This window comes from Solanum stenotomum, chromosome 5, assembly GCF_019186545.1.
Source record: "Solanum stenotomum isolate F172 chromosome 5, ASM1918654v1, whole genome shotgun sequence".
Taxonomy (NCBI): domain Eukaryota; kingdom Viridiplantae; phylum Streptophyta; class Magnoliopsida; order Solanales; family Solanaceae; genus Solanum; species Solanum stenotomum.
Window position 1 is genome coordinate 30,635,986 of NC_064286.1, and position 18,231 is coordinate 30,654,216.

Genomic DNA, 18,231 nt, shown 5'->3' on the forward strand with positions numbered 1-18,231 from the left:
ATTGATTCCCCATGAAAATTGAAGAAGAAACACCTTGAAATCCCCAACCCTAGCTTGAACTTGACCTTGATCTCCAATGGAGTTTCTAGAGAAAACTTTTTAGGAGGGGAAGGGTTTTGATTTGAGAGATGAAATCTAAAATACCATTTTAATATTTTAATACTCTTAAAATACCTTAAACACTTAAAAATAACCGTCCATACATTAATTAGGACTTGGGGTTAATTTACTAACTCACTCCTAAGTTGGTTGTGTCACTTGACAGCAAACCAGGTCCAATTGATGGACCCCCATCCACGGACCGTGGATGGGTTAACAGACCGTATTGGTCATCCGTCAATGGTGGTTGTCGCTTGCACTTGGGGGCCATGACCCACGGAGGCCATCCTTGGGACCTGGATGGACCTACGGGGAGTGGTCCCCTTCCGTGGTCCACCAAGTTTGGGGCAGCCTTGTGGTTTTCAAGGGGTCTTGGGATTAGACTTAGGGTCCTCCTCAAGGACCACTAGGGTGGTCCAAGGGAAGTCGTATCTTGATGTTTAGCCCCTAAACGCTTCAACCATTACTCAGGACAACATTAAACCACTTCAAAACTCAAAACAAACACAAACGCACACACGTTAGGCTCTAGTTTCACTAGTTCATTTTTAGGGTTGTTACACACAAACACAAAAAAAAGTAAGTCGATTGAACTACAACACAAGAAGATCACAATCTAAACTTCAATAACATAATTCAAAACACCACTCCCCGGTGATGTTTGCGTAATCAAGACACAACTTCCAATGCAAGTGTCTACGATAGTACAATAGTAAAGTAACCCAACCAAGGGTTGGGGTCGAGTCCCAAGGGAGTGGTTTTGAGAATTAATAGAAAAATAAATTTAGTCCTAACTAGTCATAGCTAAAAACATTATCGAATAAGAACATGTTAAATCTAAGAGGTGACACAAGAGTGTCAATTAACAATGGGGGTTTGTAATAAGTAAGAAAAAACAACAAAAATGCAAAGAGTACTAATCAAGGAGATGGGATTCTTGGGATGTGATAGGAATACGGGATAAACTAAATTATTTGGTACATGCTTTTGATAATAAATCCATTGAATATTTGTGACTAGGCTAGACTATAGTGGGGTAAATTCTCTCTCGAGCAACTTACCCCAAATCAACTCAATTTCTCTCGAACACCGAGTTGCCGCATGAAGAACAGCCTCCGCCTTAGCCCACTCACTCTCTCGAGCTGAGTGTGTGGGAGAAGGACAAGGGTTCACTCTCTCGAGCTGAACCTCATGTCGACCCAATCCCACCGGCCATCAGTTGTCTTAGTTTTACGACCTCTCTCTCGAGCAAGCTGAAAACACAAAGGTGAAATCGACTACAATTTCATTAAGTTCCACCACAACTACTAAACGAAATCACATCTAAACAATAAATAAATCAATAACAAACAAGACCCAACAGATAATCTAACCCATATTCACAAAATCACACCTTAAGAATTGGGATTTTAGCTAGATATGTAAAAGAGATAGGAATTTATACCAATATGAGTTTGCATTCAAATGGGTATGAAGATTTAAGTCTCAAAACAAGCCAAGAGTGAAGAATCCACAAGACCCAAGTCTAAATTCTTGGAGTTGAAACCCTTTGAATCTTCAAGTTCTTCAAAACCCTCTCCAAACTTAGAACTCAAAATTCTATGTTAAAAATTCTATATTAAAAATTTGATATTAAGCTACAACTCTCAACGAATATTTATAGTTTTCAAAAATCTGTGTTGCAGCGGATCATTCAGCGTCATTAGTCGAGATCGCCGACCAACTCGGCGATCCGCCCTTTGGTAGGTTTCATCGCCGTCTTGCTCTATCCTTCAGCATCGTCGTGTTTTGGATCATTAGGCGACATAGTACTGCTTCGCAAAACTACTCGGCGACACGCCGATTGCTCCTTTTCACCGCCGATTTGTTCCTTTCTTTCAGGGCTCAGCACATTGGAACAAAAGGTGAGGATAAGACTTTTGGTGACTCACCGAACGGGTTCAGCGATTCTCAGATCTTCATTTCTTCATTCTTTTAGCTGTCTTTGTTCATTTTTGCTAAGTAGTGTCCATGCTTTCCCTCCAACTCCAAATACCTAAAACTTAAGGGTTTTCATTAGATATTGAGACAAAATATGCATTTGAGGACACTAATTTTATCAAAATACAGCCCTAAATGAGTCCAATTTATGGACTCATCACCCGGCAGCAGGGCCATATTGATAAACGCTCAACTACACATCATCCAATACTAGGTGTAGGCGATCGTAATCTAGTATAAAATCCAACGAAGAGTTGGGGTCGAACCCACAGGGAGCGGTACAAGTTTGAATTCAGTTATGAAGTTTTAAATGTGGTCTAATAGGAATAAATATTATCGAAAACAATAAGATAACTCGAAAGGGGTGACACAAATGTCAGATAGGGGAATTGATTTGTCAATTAACAACTCAAACAATTGCAAAAACAGGGGAAACAATAAGTAGAGAGGAATTTTGGGATATGATCAATTATACGCTAATTTCACTATATGGGTAATTGAAATTCACTAACAAATGCAGAATCTCAGTGGATAGGCGAGACTATAAATGCAATAGCTTTCTCTCGAACAACTATACGATTCAATGAGTTCTCTCGAACCTCGACAAGCTTAACAATATAAACAACACAAAACCATAATTTATCTACTCTCTCGAGCTAGATAGGTAGAATCGAGTTTAGAATTCACTTGCTCAAGCTGAACCCACATCAACCCAATAACTACAATCATCAATCAAAAACCTTGGTTTTAAAACCTCTTTCTCAAGCAAGCCCAGAACACTAAGTTAGAATTACATTTGTACCTAAATTCATATATTAATATACAACTATCGATTAAATCCACTTCAATTAAGCATTTAAATCAGTAAATGACAATACCCATAAGCTAATTAAGCCAATAATCACATGACCACACCCCAAGAATTGGGGTTTTAACCACACATCATAAAAAGGAAGAAACAATTACCAATTATGTTATCCATGAACTCGGTAATGGTTCCCAAATCTCTACAATGCTTCAAATCAACTTGATTAACAAACCCAATTGAAAATTCCTCAAAACCAAGTCTCAAAAGCTTTAAGTTCTACAATAGAAAAACTCAGGAAAAATTGGATATGACTCAGCTTAGATTCCCAATTGCCAGATATATTTTTTGCTTTTCAAATTTCAATTATAGTATCCTAAGTTTTGGCCTTCAGGACCATTAAGCGAAGTAAATTGAGCATCACCGACCAAATCAGCGACGCGCCCTTTGCTCCATTCCATAGCCGATTTGCCTTGGCCTTTTACCCTCAGGGTTTTGTGATTTTAGGCGATCAGGGTCGAGGTCGCCGATCCATTCGATGGTCCACCAACTGTCCATTTCCATTGCCAAGTAGGTTCTTTACTAGGTATGGCACACTGGAACTTTAGGCGAGCTAAAGAGCCACTCAGCGGCTTGCCGAGTGGTCTTGGCGATCACCAAGATTGCCTTCCTTCAACTTCTTCAACCTTTTCACTCCTTTTGCCCGGTAATGTCCTTTCCTTGCTCCTTAGCCTTCATTGCTGCAAATCAACACTTTAACATTAGTTTAGAGCATATATTAGGCATCGAGGACAGTAAAACTATGAAAACAAAGCCCTAAATGAGTCAAAATCTCATACTCATCACAGTCTGCAAAATCAAAGACAAATCCAAAGAGGTTAAAACCCTACATATTCCTTCTATTGGTTTGAAGATATTGCAGATTTATGCTAGTAATGAATATTTTAGTGCTATCCTTTTAGAAAGAAAAGATGGCCAGCACAAAATATGTGGATATGTCAATGAAAAATTTAAGGATGCAGCACAACATTATCATTCCACATTCAAGGAGATTCTAGCTGCAAAATGGAATTAAGAATTTCAACTTATTCCTAATCCATGCGGAATTTCTTATTGAAATGGATATGAGGGCTTTCCCAAAATTGATCCAGATAAACCCAAAGTTCATCCCGAACCCCAGATCCTTTGATGGGAACAATAGTTCTCTCCTTATAAATTTTGAGTGAAACATCTCAAAGGAAAAGACAATATCATGGAAGATTTCTTGTCAAGGCTTGAGACATTTTCAAGAAGACTCAAAACTGAGCCCGACAAGGAACAGAAAAAACTGGCCACTAAGCTTCTTCGACCTCACACCAAATATGGTGACGATTGGTGGATGGAAGAAGGATATTCAATATCATCTTCAACACTTCAAACCTCTGCATAATCGGATGACGCCTGATGACATGTGCAAGGAATTACCACTTACCACCCACCCACTAATGTTTACCGCAAAACATCCTAGCAAAGTTCGTCACAAGACTTCCTACAAAAGTTTGCCAATAAACTGCTTATCCACCTACTTGCAAGATACCTACTAGTACCTTATCTACCTACTTGGATGTTTCACACAAGTAGCATATCTTGCTTCTTCATGAACTCTTTGTGGGAATCAGCACTTGATTCTTCCACTAGCTGACACTTAATATTTTTGACCCATTCATCCTCAATGATTGGAAATAGCCTTGTGGTTGTGTTTTAGGGTTTAAACTTGTCCCTGAAGGCAATACCTTGTGTTTTTACCTTGAGTTTATCATGAGCTGTTTGTAGATGTCAAATCCAATTATAAGATCAGTCCCTGGTATAATGGAGCCAAGTAACTTGGTTATAAATTATACACCTGGGAAGAATTCATTTGTGATAAGACTCTTTGTGATCACCCTAGATGTGAGGATCCCTTTAGAAGCCATATTAAAATTTTGAAAATGTGGAATCCATTGCCCCTTTGGAAGGATAGTAAGGTTGATGCAACTGCTCATGTATCCATGAAAGCGATTACCTAGATAGGTCTATCCCATTTGGCCAGATAGATTGCAAGTTGGACATGAGAAGTCTCAACGCGTGAGATGACATTGACTTCAGTTTCTTTCAAATCAAATGTTTGAAATAGAATATCCTTTAACTGAGATACGGGACTATGGGAAATAGAAGTCACTTCTGGTGTTTTTTTACTTGCCACTATATCATCTTTATCATCCTTAATGGTACAGATGCTACTATTTTCTACTACATCAGCTAAGAGTTGGGTGGCTCTCTTTGCTTTCCTAGAGTATGTACAATCTCTTGTAAGGTGCGAGTTCCTCCAGCAAATGAAACATATCTTTTCTTTTTTCTTTTTGGATCGCCTATTTAAGGGATATTCATCATCTAGCGGATTGGGTCATTCGATTGAGGTAGATGCTTCCTCTCTTAGCTTAATCATTTTTGCCTTTCGAGCTTGCCTGTGGCATTTTCTTCTTCTTTTATTCCTTTGCTGGCATTTGGTGAGCTAAGGTGGCTCATCAACATCTAAAGATTATGCCACATTCTTCATTGAAGTCAATCTAAGCAATACTGGGTTCAGGATATTCATCTAAAGATGAATCAACAACATCATAGAACTCTTCATTGCTCGATGAAGTATCTTTTATAAGGAGATTAGAATTAGGGTTATCATCCTTATCTAGGTTGTAGAGTTGTGAAACTTCTTGATCAGGGTTGATCAATTATCTAGGATGCTCCGTTCATGGAAGACCAAATCATCATCAGGAAGACCATGCCCAATTGGGTTGAGGTCTTCAGGTGACATATCATACATGGATGCCTCCAAGTCAACATTTTGGATGAATGGACTTGGGTCTAAGGAAACAAGGTCCCCAGATGGGGCTATGCAACTTGATATAGGTACGTCCTTGTTTTCTTCTTTGGTATGAAGATCCATTTTCTTTTTTGATTGTCGTAGTGTTGCTTAAGTCTTCTTTTGGGGAGCAACTGCTTCCTTTCGATCCCAAACAAATTTGGCAATGTCAAACTTGTTTTCATATTTTGTTACAGGGGTGAATTACATTGGCATATGTGAATGATCATTGAAAATGAAGAAAGGATTATTTTGCCTCAATATGGGGTATATCTGTGGAGACGAGGGAAATGATGTAGGGAGAGAGATTAGGGTTTCTGCTGATTCAATCCTACCATATTTCAGTTCCAAGATTCAATCACTTATAAAGTCCATCTCTTTTCATTGATGATCGAAAAATCAGAAGAGTGATGTCTCTTGTGGGCACTTATCAAGCCAGATAAGTTGTAGTTTATGTTCCAGTGCTTTGATAAGTGCATCATTCTGGACAGAAGAATCTATCAATTTATTCTCCCATGTAGTTACCTTTGTGTTGTGTAGGAGTAATACTCTTGACAGAATGACTCTTTGTGGACAACAATCCATTTTTGCTCATGATATCTTTGGATTGCCAATTAGAAGTTGTGTATAAGTTGCCCGTAGGCAGAATCTGTCCCGACTGTAGGATAACTCTATTTTGAGGTATTTTTGGAGCATGGATTAGATTATCCTTTTCAAATGTGCAATATGAGGGGAGATTATATGTGTGAATGGAACCCATAGGGATATCATGAATAACTAAAGAGCATGTTCATTTCTGGAAGTATCGTTTTGAGTGGGTAAAGCTGACTTATTTTGTGTTTTGTACAAAACAAGGAATTCGTATTTGTCAGGATAGCTTAAAGAACCAATAGTTGGGTGTTCGTCATCATATTTTCTTTTGAATTCCTTTTCAGAGTTTCCATACCTTTTTCTTGTATCGGCATTATCCAAGTCATCTTCTTGGTATCCTTTGCAGTCACAATCTATGTTCCATGGAGTGAACCATTGTATACCACGTCCATCATGATCGAATTGTCAAATCCAATCATGCTCACACTTAAAGCCACTTAGAAACCAAGATACACTTTGTGGGTCCTTATCCTAAGGAAGATCAATATGGGATTGGTACATATGGATAGAAATTGTTTGGTTTGGCCTATATGGGGAAAGTGACTAAGCATATCAACTTTTGGAATGGTCAAGCTAGGCTCATCAAAGAAGAGATGTTGAGGATGGAATCTCAACTTCTCATATTTCGTGATCCGTGTGTTAGGTAGAACTTTGACAAGCTCTTCTCTAGATATTTTCCTTGGGATCTGGATACACTGAGTGGTTCCATTGGTGGCATCTACATTTAGGAACAAAGCAACTTGGCCACTAGGAAGAGATAGGCCCATAGCATAGTTTTGGACTCTCCAAGCCAACTGACAATGAAGAGTAGCATGTATGGCATCTCTAGCCTGAGGAGCTCCAAGTATTTGGACTTGTATCTTCAACGCCTCCATCAGATACAGATCATGTTGAAGTTTTGAAATATAATAACAAAGACAAACCCTGTGTTGAGAGTGATTTCCCATGTACCCAAGTTTGCATGTTGGTATTCATAGTATCTGGTATCTAAAAGAGAAATACGCGCCACAACGGGTTGGCCTTTTCTTCCGTGATATGTCAACACAACTCTAACAGCACCAAAATGGATATGGGTAAAACCTAGGCTTTTCCACTATTTGCAAAGTGATGAACTGTTCCTCTTGATTTGCAAGAATAGGGTGCTGGTCAAATTTAGACGCAACAACAAATTCCTTGACTCCTTTCGGCTCTTTTGGACCAAGGAGCGGATTTGCATCCAAGAATTACAAGACTTTTTTACAAAGGCAGAATATGGGTTTAACAGTGGTAGATATGTGAACGATATTTTATTTTCTGGGGGTCACACATCTACTTCATAAAGGTAGTCGTATTTACACAGCAACATTTTACTCAAATTAGGAGACATGTTTACCTTGGCTAAGGATTTACATGAACTAGACGTCGACGGGAAAGACACTAATTTACAAGAAGTGGAAGATGATGGTAAAGACTCTGAAATAGACATATTTTTGTTGTTTTTTGACAATAAATACTCAAACATATATTTGTTGTTTTTTGACAATAAAGACTCAAACATATATTTGTTCTAAAATCTAAGAAAAGACACAAGTTATTTGTTCTGAAGTATAAGGAAAGACAGAAAAATTTTATTATGGTAGAGGCCCAACCAACCAAAGTTGTGTGAGGCTCCACCCATTTTTTGACATGTGGATCGTGGGGCCCAGCTATCAATTAAGGCTGAAAAATGAAACCAAAAGGAGAGAGAATGTAAAGTTTGAGTGGGAATTGCAAGACAATTGTGGGGTCCACGTCAACTTCAATTAAATTAATTAAAATATTTTATTGAAAATGGAAAACTGCATAGTAAAAAAGGTAAGGAAGGGAATAAAAAATCATATTATTAGTTGATCAATATTTGTATTTTCTATTTTATATCCACATTTATTTAACGTGTTGAATTGAATATCTATTAAAAAATATTATTCTTATATTGAAATTTGTTTACACTCTATTTTCTTTAAACTCGCGTTACTTTTAAAAATAGTTCTATATTACAAGATAATATAAGATTTGTGTATATTTTATTGTCTTCAATTTGGTATTTGACGTTAATATACACAAATCTTATCCAGCCTTATGTTCCTTTTACTCCTAATAAAATATCTAACTTTTAAATATATAATTAAACATTTGATTTATTCAATAAAAATATTAATAAATATCTATTTTGTCAAAACGGAAAAAAGTTCTTAGGATTGAATATCAATAATAATTTTATTATTGAACAATTTTAATTATCAAATTAACTAAAGAATTCATAATTTGAGTACTATCATTTTTAGTTCATGTATATAAAGTTATTTTTAAACAGAGATTATCAAAAAAAAAATTAAATTTTTAGTTATAATTTTTTTAAATACCTAATAAATTATGTCGCATCCTAACTGTCCTGCCCCGATTTCATTTCTATTTTAAAATATAATTATTATGACAAAATAATATCTATAATTCCAAAACAAGATAGAAATCAGAATAAATATAACTTGAATAAGTTAATGATCATTCTGAAAAAGTACAAATTTTAAATTCATTTTGGCAATTTTTGATATATTCTAAATAAAAAATACATTTATGAGTTTGCTTTGGAAGGAAAAATGTACCAAAAAGAAAGAGAGGGAAGAGCAAAAGGGATTAACAGTCTAGAAGCTTCTAGACAGTCTGGTATTTAACGTTAATATACACAAATTTTATCGTATCTATTTTTAAAAGTAACGCAAGTTTAAAGAAAACAGTGTGTAAACAAATTTTAATATAAGAATAATATTTTTTTAATAGATATTCAATTCAACACGTTAAATAAATGTGGATATAAAATAGAAAATAAAAATATTGATCAACTAATAATATGATTTTTTATTCCCTTCCTTACCTTTTTTACTGTGTGCACTTTTCTATTTTCAATAAAATATTTTAATTAATTTAATTGAAATTGATGTTGATGTGGACCCCACAATTGTCTTGCAATTCCCACTCAAACTTTACATTCTCTCTCTTTTTGGTTTCACTTTTCAGCCTTAACTGATTGCTGGGCCCACAATCCACATGTCAAAAATTGGGTGGAGCCTCACACAATTTTGGTTGGTTGAGCCTCTACCATAATAAAATTTTTCGGAAAAACACTACAACTAATATATGAAAAAAACTATGGACATACCTTATATAACTACGAACGTTTGAAAGATTATAACAAAATATAAAAGGTACTATGATTAATATATGAAGAGAGTATAAACAAAGTTTATGAATATACATACTTTTTAGGACTAAAGGTTCTAACAAAAGTAAAACACTAAATAAATAAAAGTTGGCGGTAAAAACACTAGAAATAGACCTTATGCGAAACCTTGCTCCTCCCTCCGGAGAGGACGGTCTGGCTCTGATACCAAATAAGGAGGTAGATAGGCTGAGGCACGAGAAGTAACACATGGAGCAAGCCACTCTCGGGTGAATAGAGTATTCAGAACAATGAGCCTCCTCCAATATCATGCGCACCCAACCACCCACTCTAGGCACACAAATATGACCATTAATCCTCAAAACTCCCTCGAGATCAAGAGAAGTCGACTTAGCTCTACCTTACTTTGTCCTGAATCGCTCTCAACTTGTCATCCTCAAACTGGTGGGCAGGAATCTGATCCATCAAATTAGACCTAGCCTCAACAAAGGCTAAAACACGATGAGGTGTAAAAATATCAAGTCGAATCAACTGTCTTGCCAATGACTGAACCTCCGAGGCCAAAGGTTCTCCTCCAACTTAAGAAAGACTGAGCTGCCCATTTAGGAGCGTCTTGCAACTCAAAGCATCCGATATATATTAGGAACTAAACTATGATACACTTTATTCTAAAATATTGATATATTAACATTTTTAATAATTATTTTAAGGATTTGACTAATTAGCTACTTTTTCCAATAAAAATAGGGGCCAATAAGGTATAATTGAATAATGGGCTTAAATTCTATATAGTGGGCTTTAGGTGAGAAGCAACAAAAGAATAATGGCCTGCATGTAGCATGATTTAACTGCAGGCTGTATCCAATGGAATTGTAGGGTTAGTTGCCGCTGCTAGGTCGTCTTCTTCAATCGTCTTTACTTCCTTAACTCGTCAAAATGGTAATATTTCTTTTACTCTACAAATAAATTCAGATTAGATAATTTTATGTAGTTCGTTTGCGTTACATGTTATGGTTTTGTTAACGTGTTTACAAGTTTGAACTGGGCGAGGTGATTGGCGAAGCTGAATATATAGAACTTTCATTCTTAATGATAATTCAGTATCCCCTTACTAGTTTAATTGATTGAAAAGGAAATGTGGCTGGAAGTGGATCTTGGAACTTTTTTTAATTTCTTTTGGTGATTGTACTGGAAATGAACTTTGACATTCAGAACCTATAAGAGAGATTCGTCAGTAGCATTGGTTGCTCACCTACTGCTTGACTCAGTAAATCTAATTCCTTGGTTTGGTTTCATTGCTCTCATTTCTGCAGAACACTACTCTTCCTCTTCATAATCTTATATCTATCTTGTTTTATTATTTTTTTCTAAAATTGGTTAACACTCTCTAATACATATATATATAGCCTTAATCTTTCAAAATTTTCAAGTTTGTCACATTGGAAATTCCTAATTTATTTAGCTTCTCGAAATCCTGGATAGTCATTTTAGCTTGTTAAATAACATTTTCTTCATGTGTAGACCAAGAGGACCAAGAAGGCTGGTATTGTCGGCAAGTATGGTATGTGTCTAATTATTTGCTAAGAAAACATGAAGTAATGCATTTAGCAAACTTCAAAGATGTTTATAACAGAATATGAATGAAACTTTCAATTTGAAGTTCAGCTTCTGCCCATGTAGATTAGTCATTCTACATCTAATACATGTCTTTTAATAACCTTACAGGTACCCGTTATGGGGCTAGTTTGAGGAAGCAGATTAAGAAGATGGAGGTCAGTCAGCACAGCAAGTATTTTTGTGAGTTCTGTGGGAAGGTATACCAGCATAGACCATGTGTTTCTCATTGCATTGGTAATAATGTTAATTAGATATTGGCATTGTAATGTATGTAGTATGCCGTGAAGAGGAAGGCTGTTGGTATTTGGGGCTGCAAAGATTGTGGTAAAGTCAAAGCAGGGGGTGCCTATACGCTCAAGTAAATTTTCATCTTAACCATTTGCTTTTCTGTTTCCTGTGTTACGCAAAGTACTAATGACTTGTTCCCTTGTTTGGCAGCACTGCAAGTGCTGTCACTGTTAGGAGCACCATTCGAAGGCTAAGGGAGCAGACAGAGAGCTAGACACTGGAATCTGAATGTCTTATGCAAGTTGAATGTTTGATTTTGCTTTGCTTATATGTACTCATGTTTCAACTCAAATTGCTTACATCTGGATCCTTTCCAGCATAGTTACATGTCTGGTCTTTCAAGAAAATTCTAAATCTGGTTATTATGCACAAAATAGTTCTGATTGACGAACCTCCAATATAATTCAGTAGTTAAAAGTAATTATTACATAGTATCTCCTACTGACTGTCAAATCATATGTTAGAAAACAAAAAGTACGATTTGAGTATGTTTAAATCCTCAACCCACACCCAAAGAAGACTCATCCAAACATAAGCAAGCAATTATACAGCTATATAACTTTAGTCAGACACAATAAAGACGAGGCTTTCTATTTCCTTTTATGACTTCAACTGATTCTCAACAGTGCTAGTACACATGAGAAGACTGCTAGGGTTGAGGTTCTCTCTGGACAGCAAAACCTCATATTCTACAACTTAGCTGAATTTACAAAACATATGAATGAAAAAGGTAAGCCGGCAGGTCATGTCATCCACTTTCTTAGCAAGGGGTTGAACCGTAATGCAGCAGCTTGGAGAATGCACAACTTAGACAAGGCAAAAATCCAAGAGACAATACAACTAGCTTCCGCATGGGGCATGATAGGGAAATCACAAAAGTGATTGAACGGAGAAAAATAATTTAAGGACTAATCCCCTTTGCAGCTGTCTGTGAAAAAGGATGAACACTTTATGGCTTGAATTGAAACAAGTCCATCAGTTGAACATTGCAAGGTCATCACTATTCCTGCGATCATGATGCATCTGCTTTTGCACAGCTTTCACTGCAGCTACTCTAGCTGCATTGGCTGCTTTGTTGGCTGCTGAAACTGCCCTGTTCACTCTCTCATCAACCTTAGCCACATCATAGGCCCTTTCTGCTGCTCGACGTGCTTCCTGGTTAAAATATGGAAAAGCAATCAGTGTTTGGACAAATTAAACCTGCATTTTTCTCTTCCCACCTAACTGTCAGATTGAGAATCAAACTGACTCAGATAAGTCGTGTCATCGCATAGTATATGACATTGAGAAGTTTGAATTCTGCAGGAGTACTAATAGCAAGTTTGGTGAAGCTTCTAATCAAAGCTGATTTCGAAAAGTCCTTTATGAAAAAGAGTTGTCCAAAAAAAAGTACCTTTGGTGAGGAGCAATTTATGTTTGGCTAGTCAAATTAAAAATTACTTCTGAGCAGCAATTAGAGTTGGGCCAAATCTTTAAAAGTGCTTCTAAGTGTATTTTTAAAAAAAGTTTTTCATTTTAAATGTGCTTTTGAGAAAAGCTATTTTTTAGCTTATGAAAACCAATTTCTCCTACTCTCCAAATTACTTATTTTCTCCTACTGAAAACTTGGCCAAAGACCAAACTTTTAAAAAATAAGTGTTTTTGGCCTCCCAAAAGCTTGACCAAACAGGCTATAATTATGTTAGTATATAATCCTTTATAAGCCAACTCAAGTACTACTTAAGGGAACGAGCCTATGAAACTCTGTATCATGGGCTCGAGAAGCAGATCTACCTGAGTAGCCTAGAAAATAAATATCCTGTTTCTATATCAATAACTTCAGATGTAATAACTAGTTTTTAAAAGATAAACCAATAATTCACCTGTACAGCATTTAGCACTTTGGAATGGTAAACAGCAACAGGAGATACAGGATAGGAGTTGTTCTGTGTGCTTGGAATGTCAAGGACCCCATTTTGCCAATGACCAGACTGGGTTTCCCCATTTCTAAAAGTATACATCCCAAGCCCTTGTCTCCTTCCCTCATGCCAGGCTCCTTCATACCGATGCCCATTTGCAAAAACATATACTCCGAAACCATGCATCTTATCAGCAAAATATTCCCCAGCATAATTATCTCCATTCCTATATTGAAAAGTAAAAACCAAGTCAATGGCAGGAAATATAAATAAAACATGTAAGCCAATAGCTTCATTGTCATTTCATCATCGCACCAGTTAACAGAGCATACTTTGTACTGCAAAAATGAAGGACCTGTCAGGTAAAAACTATGCCCAAGTATCAGTTATTCTTGTTTCGAACTTTTTGGTGATAAATATGAGTCACAGTACCAAGTATCATCGCCATTACAACCAATATCTTTCACCAATGAAATGCTATTTTTCGAGAACCCTGCACTAACTCAGATATAGGCATACAGCCACAGTCCATAACAATTTTTAAAGCACACAAACATTAAAATGGGAAAGAAGCTCTTCGTGATAATTATGATGTTCAACTGACCACTTCATCCTGTCTACTTGATCCAAATAAGTTACCTGGTACATGGATCTCCAGACTCAGAAAATGGAAATAATTGTAAAAAAATGAGGATATAAATGTTTCTCTGGTATCAACTTCCAAACGATACAGCTGTATCACTTTTTCAGTGCTTTTTAGTTTCAGGTGCTATAAGTGATTAGAAATTTGCTTAACTTATATGAAGTATGGGCAATGTGCCTTCACAAAACGCCACCACCAAACTCCCACAACACCCAAAAAAATTTTAAAAAATAAAAAGTGGGATTTAGCAATTCATATGAGGCAAGCAATTTCCCTCCTAGGCTGATAATTTAAACTAATATATAAATGAAGTAGCTGGGGTAGCAAACTCAAAGGAAGTTCACCAATCTTTTATAATAAAGCTATGCCAACGAATTGCTATTCCAATCATATTTTGAAATAGTCACGCTCTTCTTGTCTTGACTTAGTCGATTTTATATCTTCTACAACCATACGTGCAATACTCTGAGATGATCCATCAGCAATTAGTTTCTCTTAACGTTTGTAAAATCTAATTATCAACCAATCATACAAAACCGTCAATATCAGTGATCTTATTGGTTGTTATGCCCATAGCATAAATCTCAACGGAATGTAGTCAGTATATCTATGCATATCTTCTCCCAATCAGTCTCCAAATTACAATCTTAATATAATCCGAAAGTTTGCAATAGAGAGCAAAATCATCCAAACTATCTAGTCAGCCAATCAACCCATGATTTAGGACCTAGTTCTGCCATTTTAGCAAATTTTATGCAGAGTCAGCAGATAAACTATTCTGAAACATAGGCTTATATGTTCTCTTGAAAATGCCCATAAAACTTCTGTCTCACTTGCAGAAGATTGACTCCTGACATTCCACAACCAAGGGAACTGGATTCCATTGTCAAGATACTAGTGCCAATGAAGCTTTATATCATTTTACAATCAGTTAACCTCAGTCATCAAATTTAATTAACCATCAAGGTACCTTTTTACTGGCGGAAATCATTAAGAATTTTTTTCAAGATAGTATCACGTTTGAGCATGATTGTATACTTTACTAGTCATTTCTTCCAACTGACGTCAAAATTATGCAAGGTCACACAGAAAGAAGTGGAATGGCAAGAAATGCACTTCAGCAGAAACAAAGATGCTCCACAATTCACATAATTAGGACACTATAGCTGGTGGGGGATAACTGCTTCCCAAGATTCACTACATCCGATTCTAGTGTCGGTACTAATCAGCAACCCCTCAAAAAGATTTTTTTTTGAAAGGGAATACTCCTGCTACAGAAAAGGACCGTCTTTATGACAAAAAAATGACAACATGGAGATGAGATACAAAAAAATGAGGAGAGAGGCACATATTGATTGTTGTTGAATCATCCAGTACCCTGGAACTGGGGAAAGCTGGACAGAAGGTAAAGGGAGTGGACTCAACTTGTTGCTCATAAGATAAGTTATTAACAAATTAGGTCGGACATAAGAAAAATGGGACAATAACTGTTCTTTTTGTCTACTCGAAAGTAAACACATAAGGTTGGCTCTCGTTCAGTTGTACCAATATGATTGCTTAACTATTCTCCTACTGTTTTAAAATAAACTGCATCCTTCTACATACAATCAAAAGTCTTCCAGTTCTTATAGAAGCTCTTTATTACCGGCAATCAAGTAGTACAATAAACTTATCTTATCTTATAGCCCAGCACAGAGGGTCGCCTTTTAAATTTAATTAGTTCAGAGAAGGACAAAGATGGAAATAAAAATTTATATAGTGACATCTAGTAGATAAATGCTACCCTTCCTTTGAGACATAAAGCAACATGCTTAACGAATATTTTCACCATCCTCTAACCATGATGATAAGTATTTCAAGAAGGCCACATACTTTGCTTTATATAAGATATATATATATATATATATATATATAGTCAAGAAAACAGCAACAACAACAATCAATTTATTGCTTGACATGATGTAGGCCATATCTAAGGTGTTAACTGTCTGCAAATTCCAAATATGTAGCATCTTTCCCAATAAGCAAATAAGTAGATAAAATGCCATCATCTATAAGCTGTACTAAAATCCATATGGCCAAACATATCATGCCCCTATTGGATTTCAGAACGAAACTTTAATTTGGTGATGAACATATGGTCAAAACTAAGACAACAAAAATGAAAGTAAAATATCAATGAGTACATCTTACCTGAAGTGGTAGTGTCCAAGGCCATGCTTAACTCCCCACTTGAATTCACCTACATACCTGCTCCCATCCTCACAAGTATGAACTCCACAGCCGTGACTTTGTCCATTAGACCATTCCCCAGCATATACATCACCTGTAAAGAACCTATAAACCCCAAATCCATGCCTAAGACCTTGCCTGTATTGGCCCCTATATCTGCTCCCCCTTGCCCATGTTTCGACTCCATACCCATCATACTTGCCATCAACCCAATCCCCTTCAAACCTGCCACTCATATAATAGTAATAAACTCCACTTCCACTACATTTGCCCTTATGAAACTCCCCTTCATAGACATCCCCATTACTATAGGCCTGAACATAACAACCTGAATTCACGGTTTTATCAATTTTTGCTCGTGACCCAATTGACCAAAAGACAGGCAAAGCATTCCTAGAAACTTGTTTGGAGGAAGAAAGTTTAATTGGCAAAGACCTAGAAAGGAATAAGCGAATTGAGGGAAGTCTGGGGAGTGCTAAATTTAGTGAAAACAATAGGGCTGAGGAAAATGCAAAAGCAGAAAGAAAATCTAAAAAGAAAGAATTGGTTGGATGGGAAACGAAGAAATAGAAAAAGGGTAGAGAAAGAAGGAGTATAAGGCGTATATGGAGACGGAAAATTCGACGAAGATGACAAAGACAAGGATATATATGGAAATTGTTATATGGGTTTTGAGGCTTTAAAGGGTATTTATGAAGAGAAGTAGATAAAGATGGAGATTTGAAGACAGATTTAGAACCCAAATGAGGTCTCTTATGTGGGGTGGTTTTGGTTGGGGTATGAGGTTGAATTGGGTCATTATCATTTTCTACATAAATCTGAATAGCAGTATGTTGAGGAGAAATCAAAGTATGTTTCTGATGAACAGATGAAGAAGAAGAAACAAGGGGCGGTGTAGGATTGAAATCGGAAGAGATGCAACTGCTTTCTTTTCCGATCTGAACTTCTGATTTTTTCTGATGCATTTACTTACCTACAACACACAAAAATTCGTTTGATGAATTACACACAAAAATGTATGTGTGTTTCGAAGATATATGTTGCATATGTGTGTTACGGAAAAGAAAGCGGAGAGAGTAATGCGAGGATTACTAGTTTTTGAGTGTTCTGCTAGGAAAAAAAAACAGTTTCAAACCAGAGGCGATGACTGCTTCTTCTCAAAACAACACCCAAAAGCCCACAACTTCAACACTCTACTTTCCTTTTTTTTCTAATTAAACTTTGACTAATATGGATTTGTGCCGCCTCTATTTTCTTTCATTTCTCCATCCTCATTCTTCTTAAAACAACTATACTTTCGTAAAGTAACTATTAATAATATTTATGTAGAGATTAGTTATGTATTTATTATTTTTTCTTAAGAAGACATTTATTTTGAAACAAAAGGGATTAACTAACAAGGAGTCTAAGGGTGTGTTTGGTATGAAGGAAAACATTTTCCGAAAAATGTTTTCCAATTTTCTCATATTTGGTTGGGTTAAATATTTTGGAAAATGTTTTTCAAATCAACTCATTTTCCTCAAATTTAAGGAAAATGACTTCCTTTCAAAACTTAAGAAAAACATTTTCCAAAACTCTCTTCCAACTTTCAATTAAAAAAAAGATTGTTGAAAAAATCAATTTATTTTGTCTCTACCCTCAAACCAGCCCCCCAACCACCCCTCCCCCCAAAAAAATTATAATAATTTAAAGCTTGTTTTTAAATTCAATTTTTTTACCCACGCTCACCCCTACCCCTACCCCTACCCCCACCCCCTCCCAAAAAATATTAAAAAATATTTTTAAAAGATATTTCTAATTTCAATTTTTTATTTTTTACCTCCACCCACTACCCTCGCCCCCCGCCCCCCCTCCTATCAATTTTTTTTATTGTTTTTAAAAAATATTTTCAACTTCAATTTTTTATTTTTTCATCCCGATCCTCGATCACCCACGCCCCCTCCC

At 36.3% G+C, this 18,231-nt stretch overlaps 2 protein-coding genes across 2 annotated transcripts; one reads left to right on the forward strand and one right to left on the reverse strand.

Moving 5' to 3' along the window:
- Positions 1-10,458: 10,458 nt before the first annotated feature.
- LOC125864921 (60S ribosomal protein L37a) lies at positions 10,459-11,833 on the forward strand. The gene is made up of 5 exons (XM_049545042.1): positions 10,459-10,548; positions 11,131-11,170; positions 11,335-11,423; positions 11,502-11,584; positions 11,665-11,833. Exons 1-5 carry the CDS (start codon positions 10,546-10,548, stop codon positions 11,726-11,728), a joined length of 279 nt encoding a protein of 92 aa, XP_049400999.1. The 5' UTR covers positions 10,459-10,545; the 3' UTR covers positions 11,729-11,833.
- A 90-nt stretch (positions 11,834-11,923) lies between these two features.
- LOC125864920 (uncharacterized) lies at positions 11,924-17,463 on the reverse strand. Its single transcript, XM_049545041.1, has 3 exons — positions 16,249-17,463; positions 13,377-13,638; positions 11,924-12,669 (listed from the first exon to the last, which is right to left on the reverse strand). The coding sequence occupies exons 1-3, from the start codon at positions 17,250-17,252 to the stop codon at positions 12,490-12,492; spliced, it is 1,446 nt and encodes a 481-aa protein (XP_049400998.1). The 5' UTR covers positions 17,253-17,463; the 3' UTR covers positions 11,924-12,489.
- Positions 17,464-18,231: the final 768 nt, after the last annotated feature.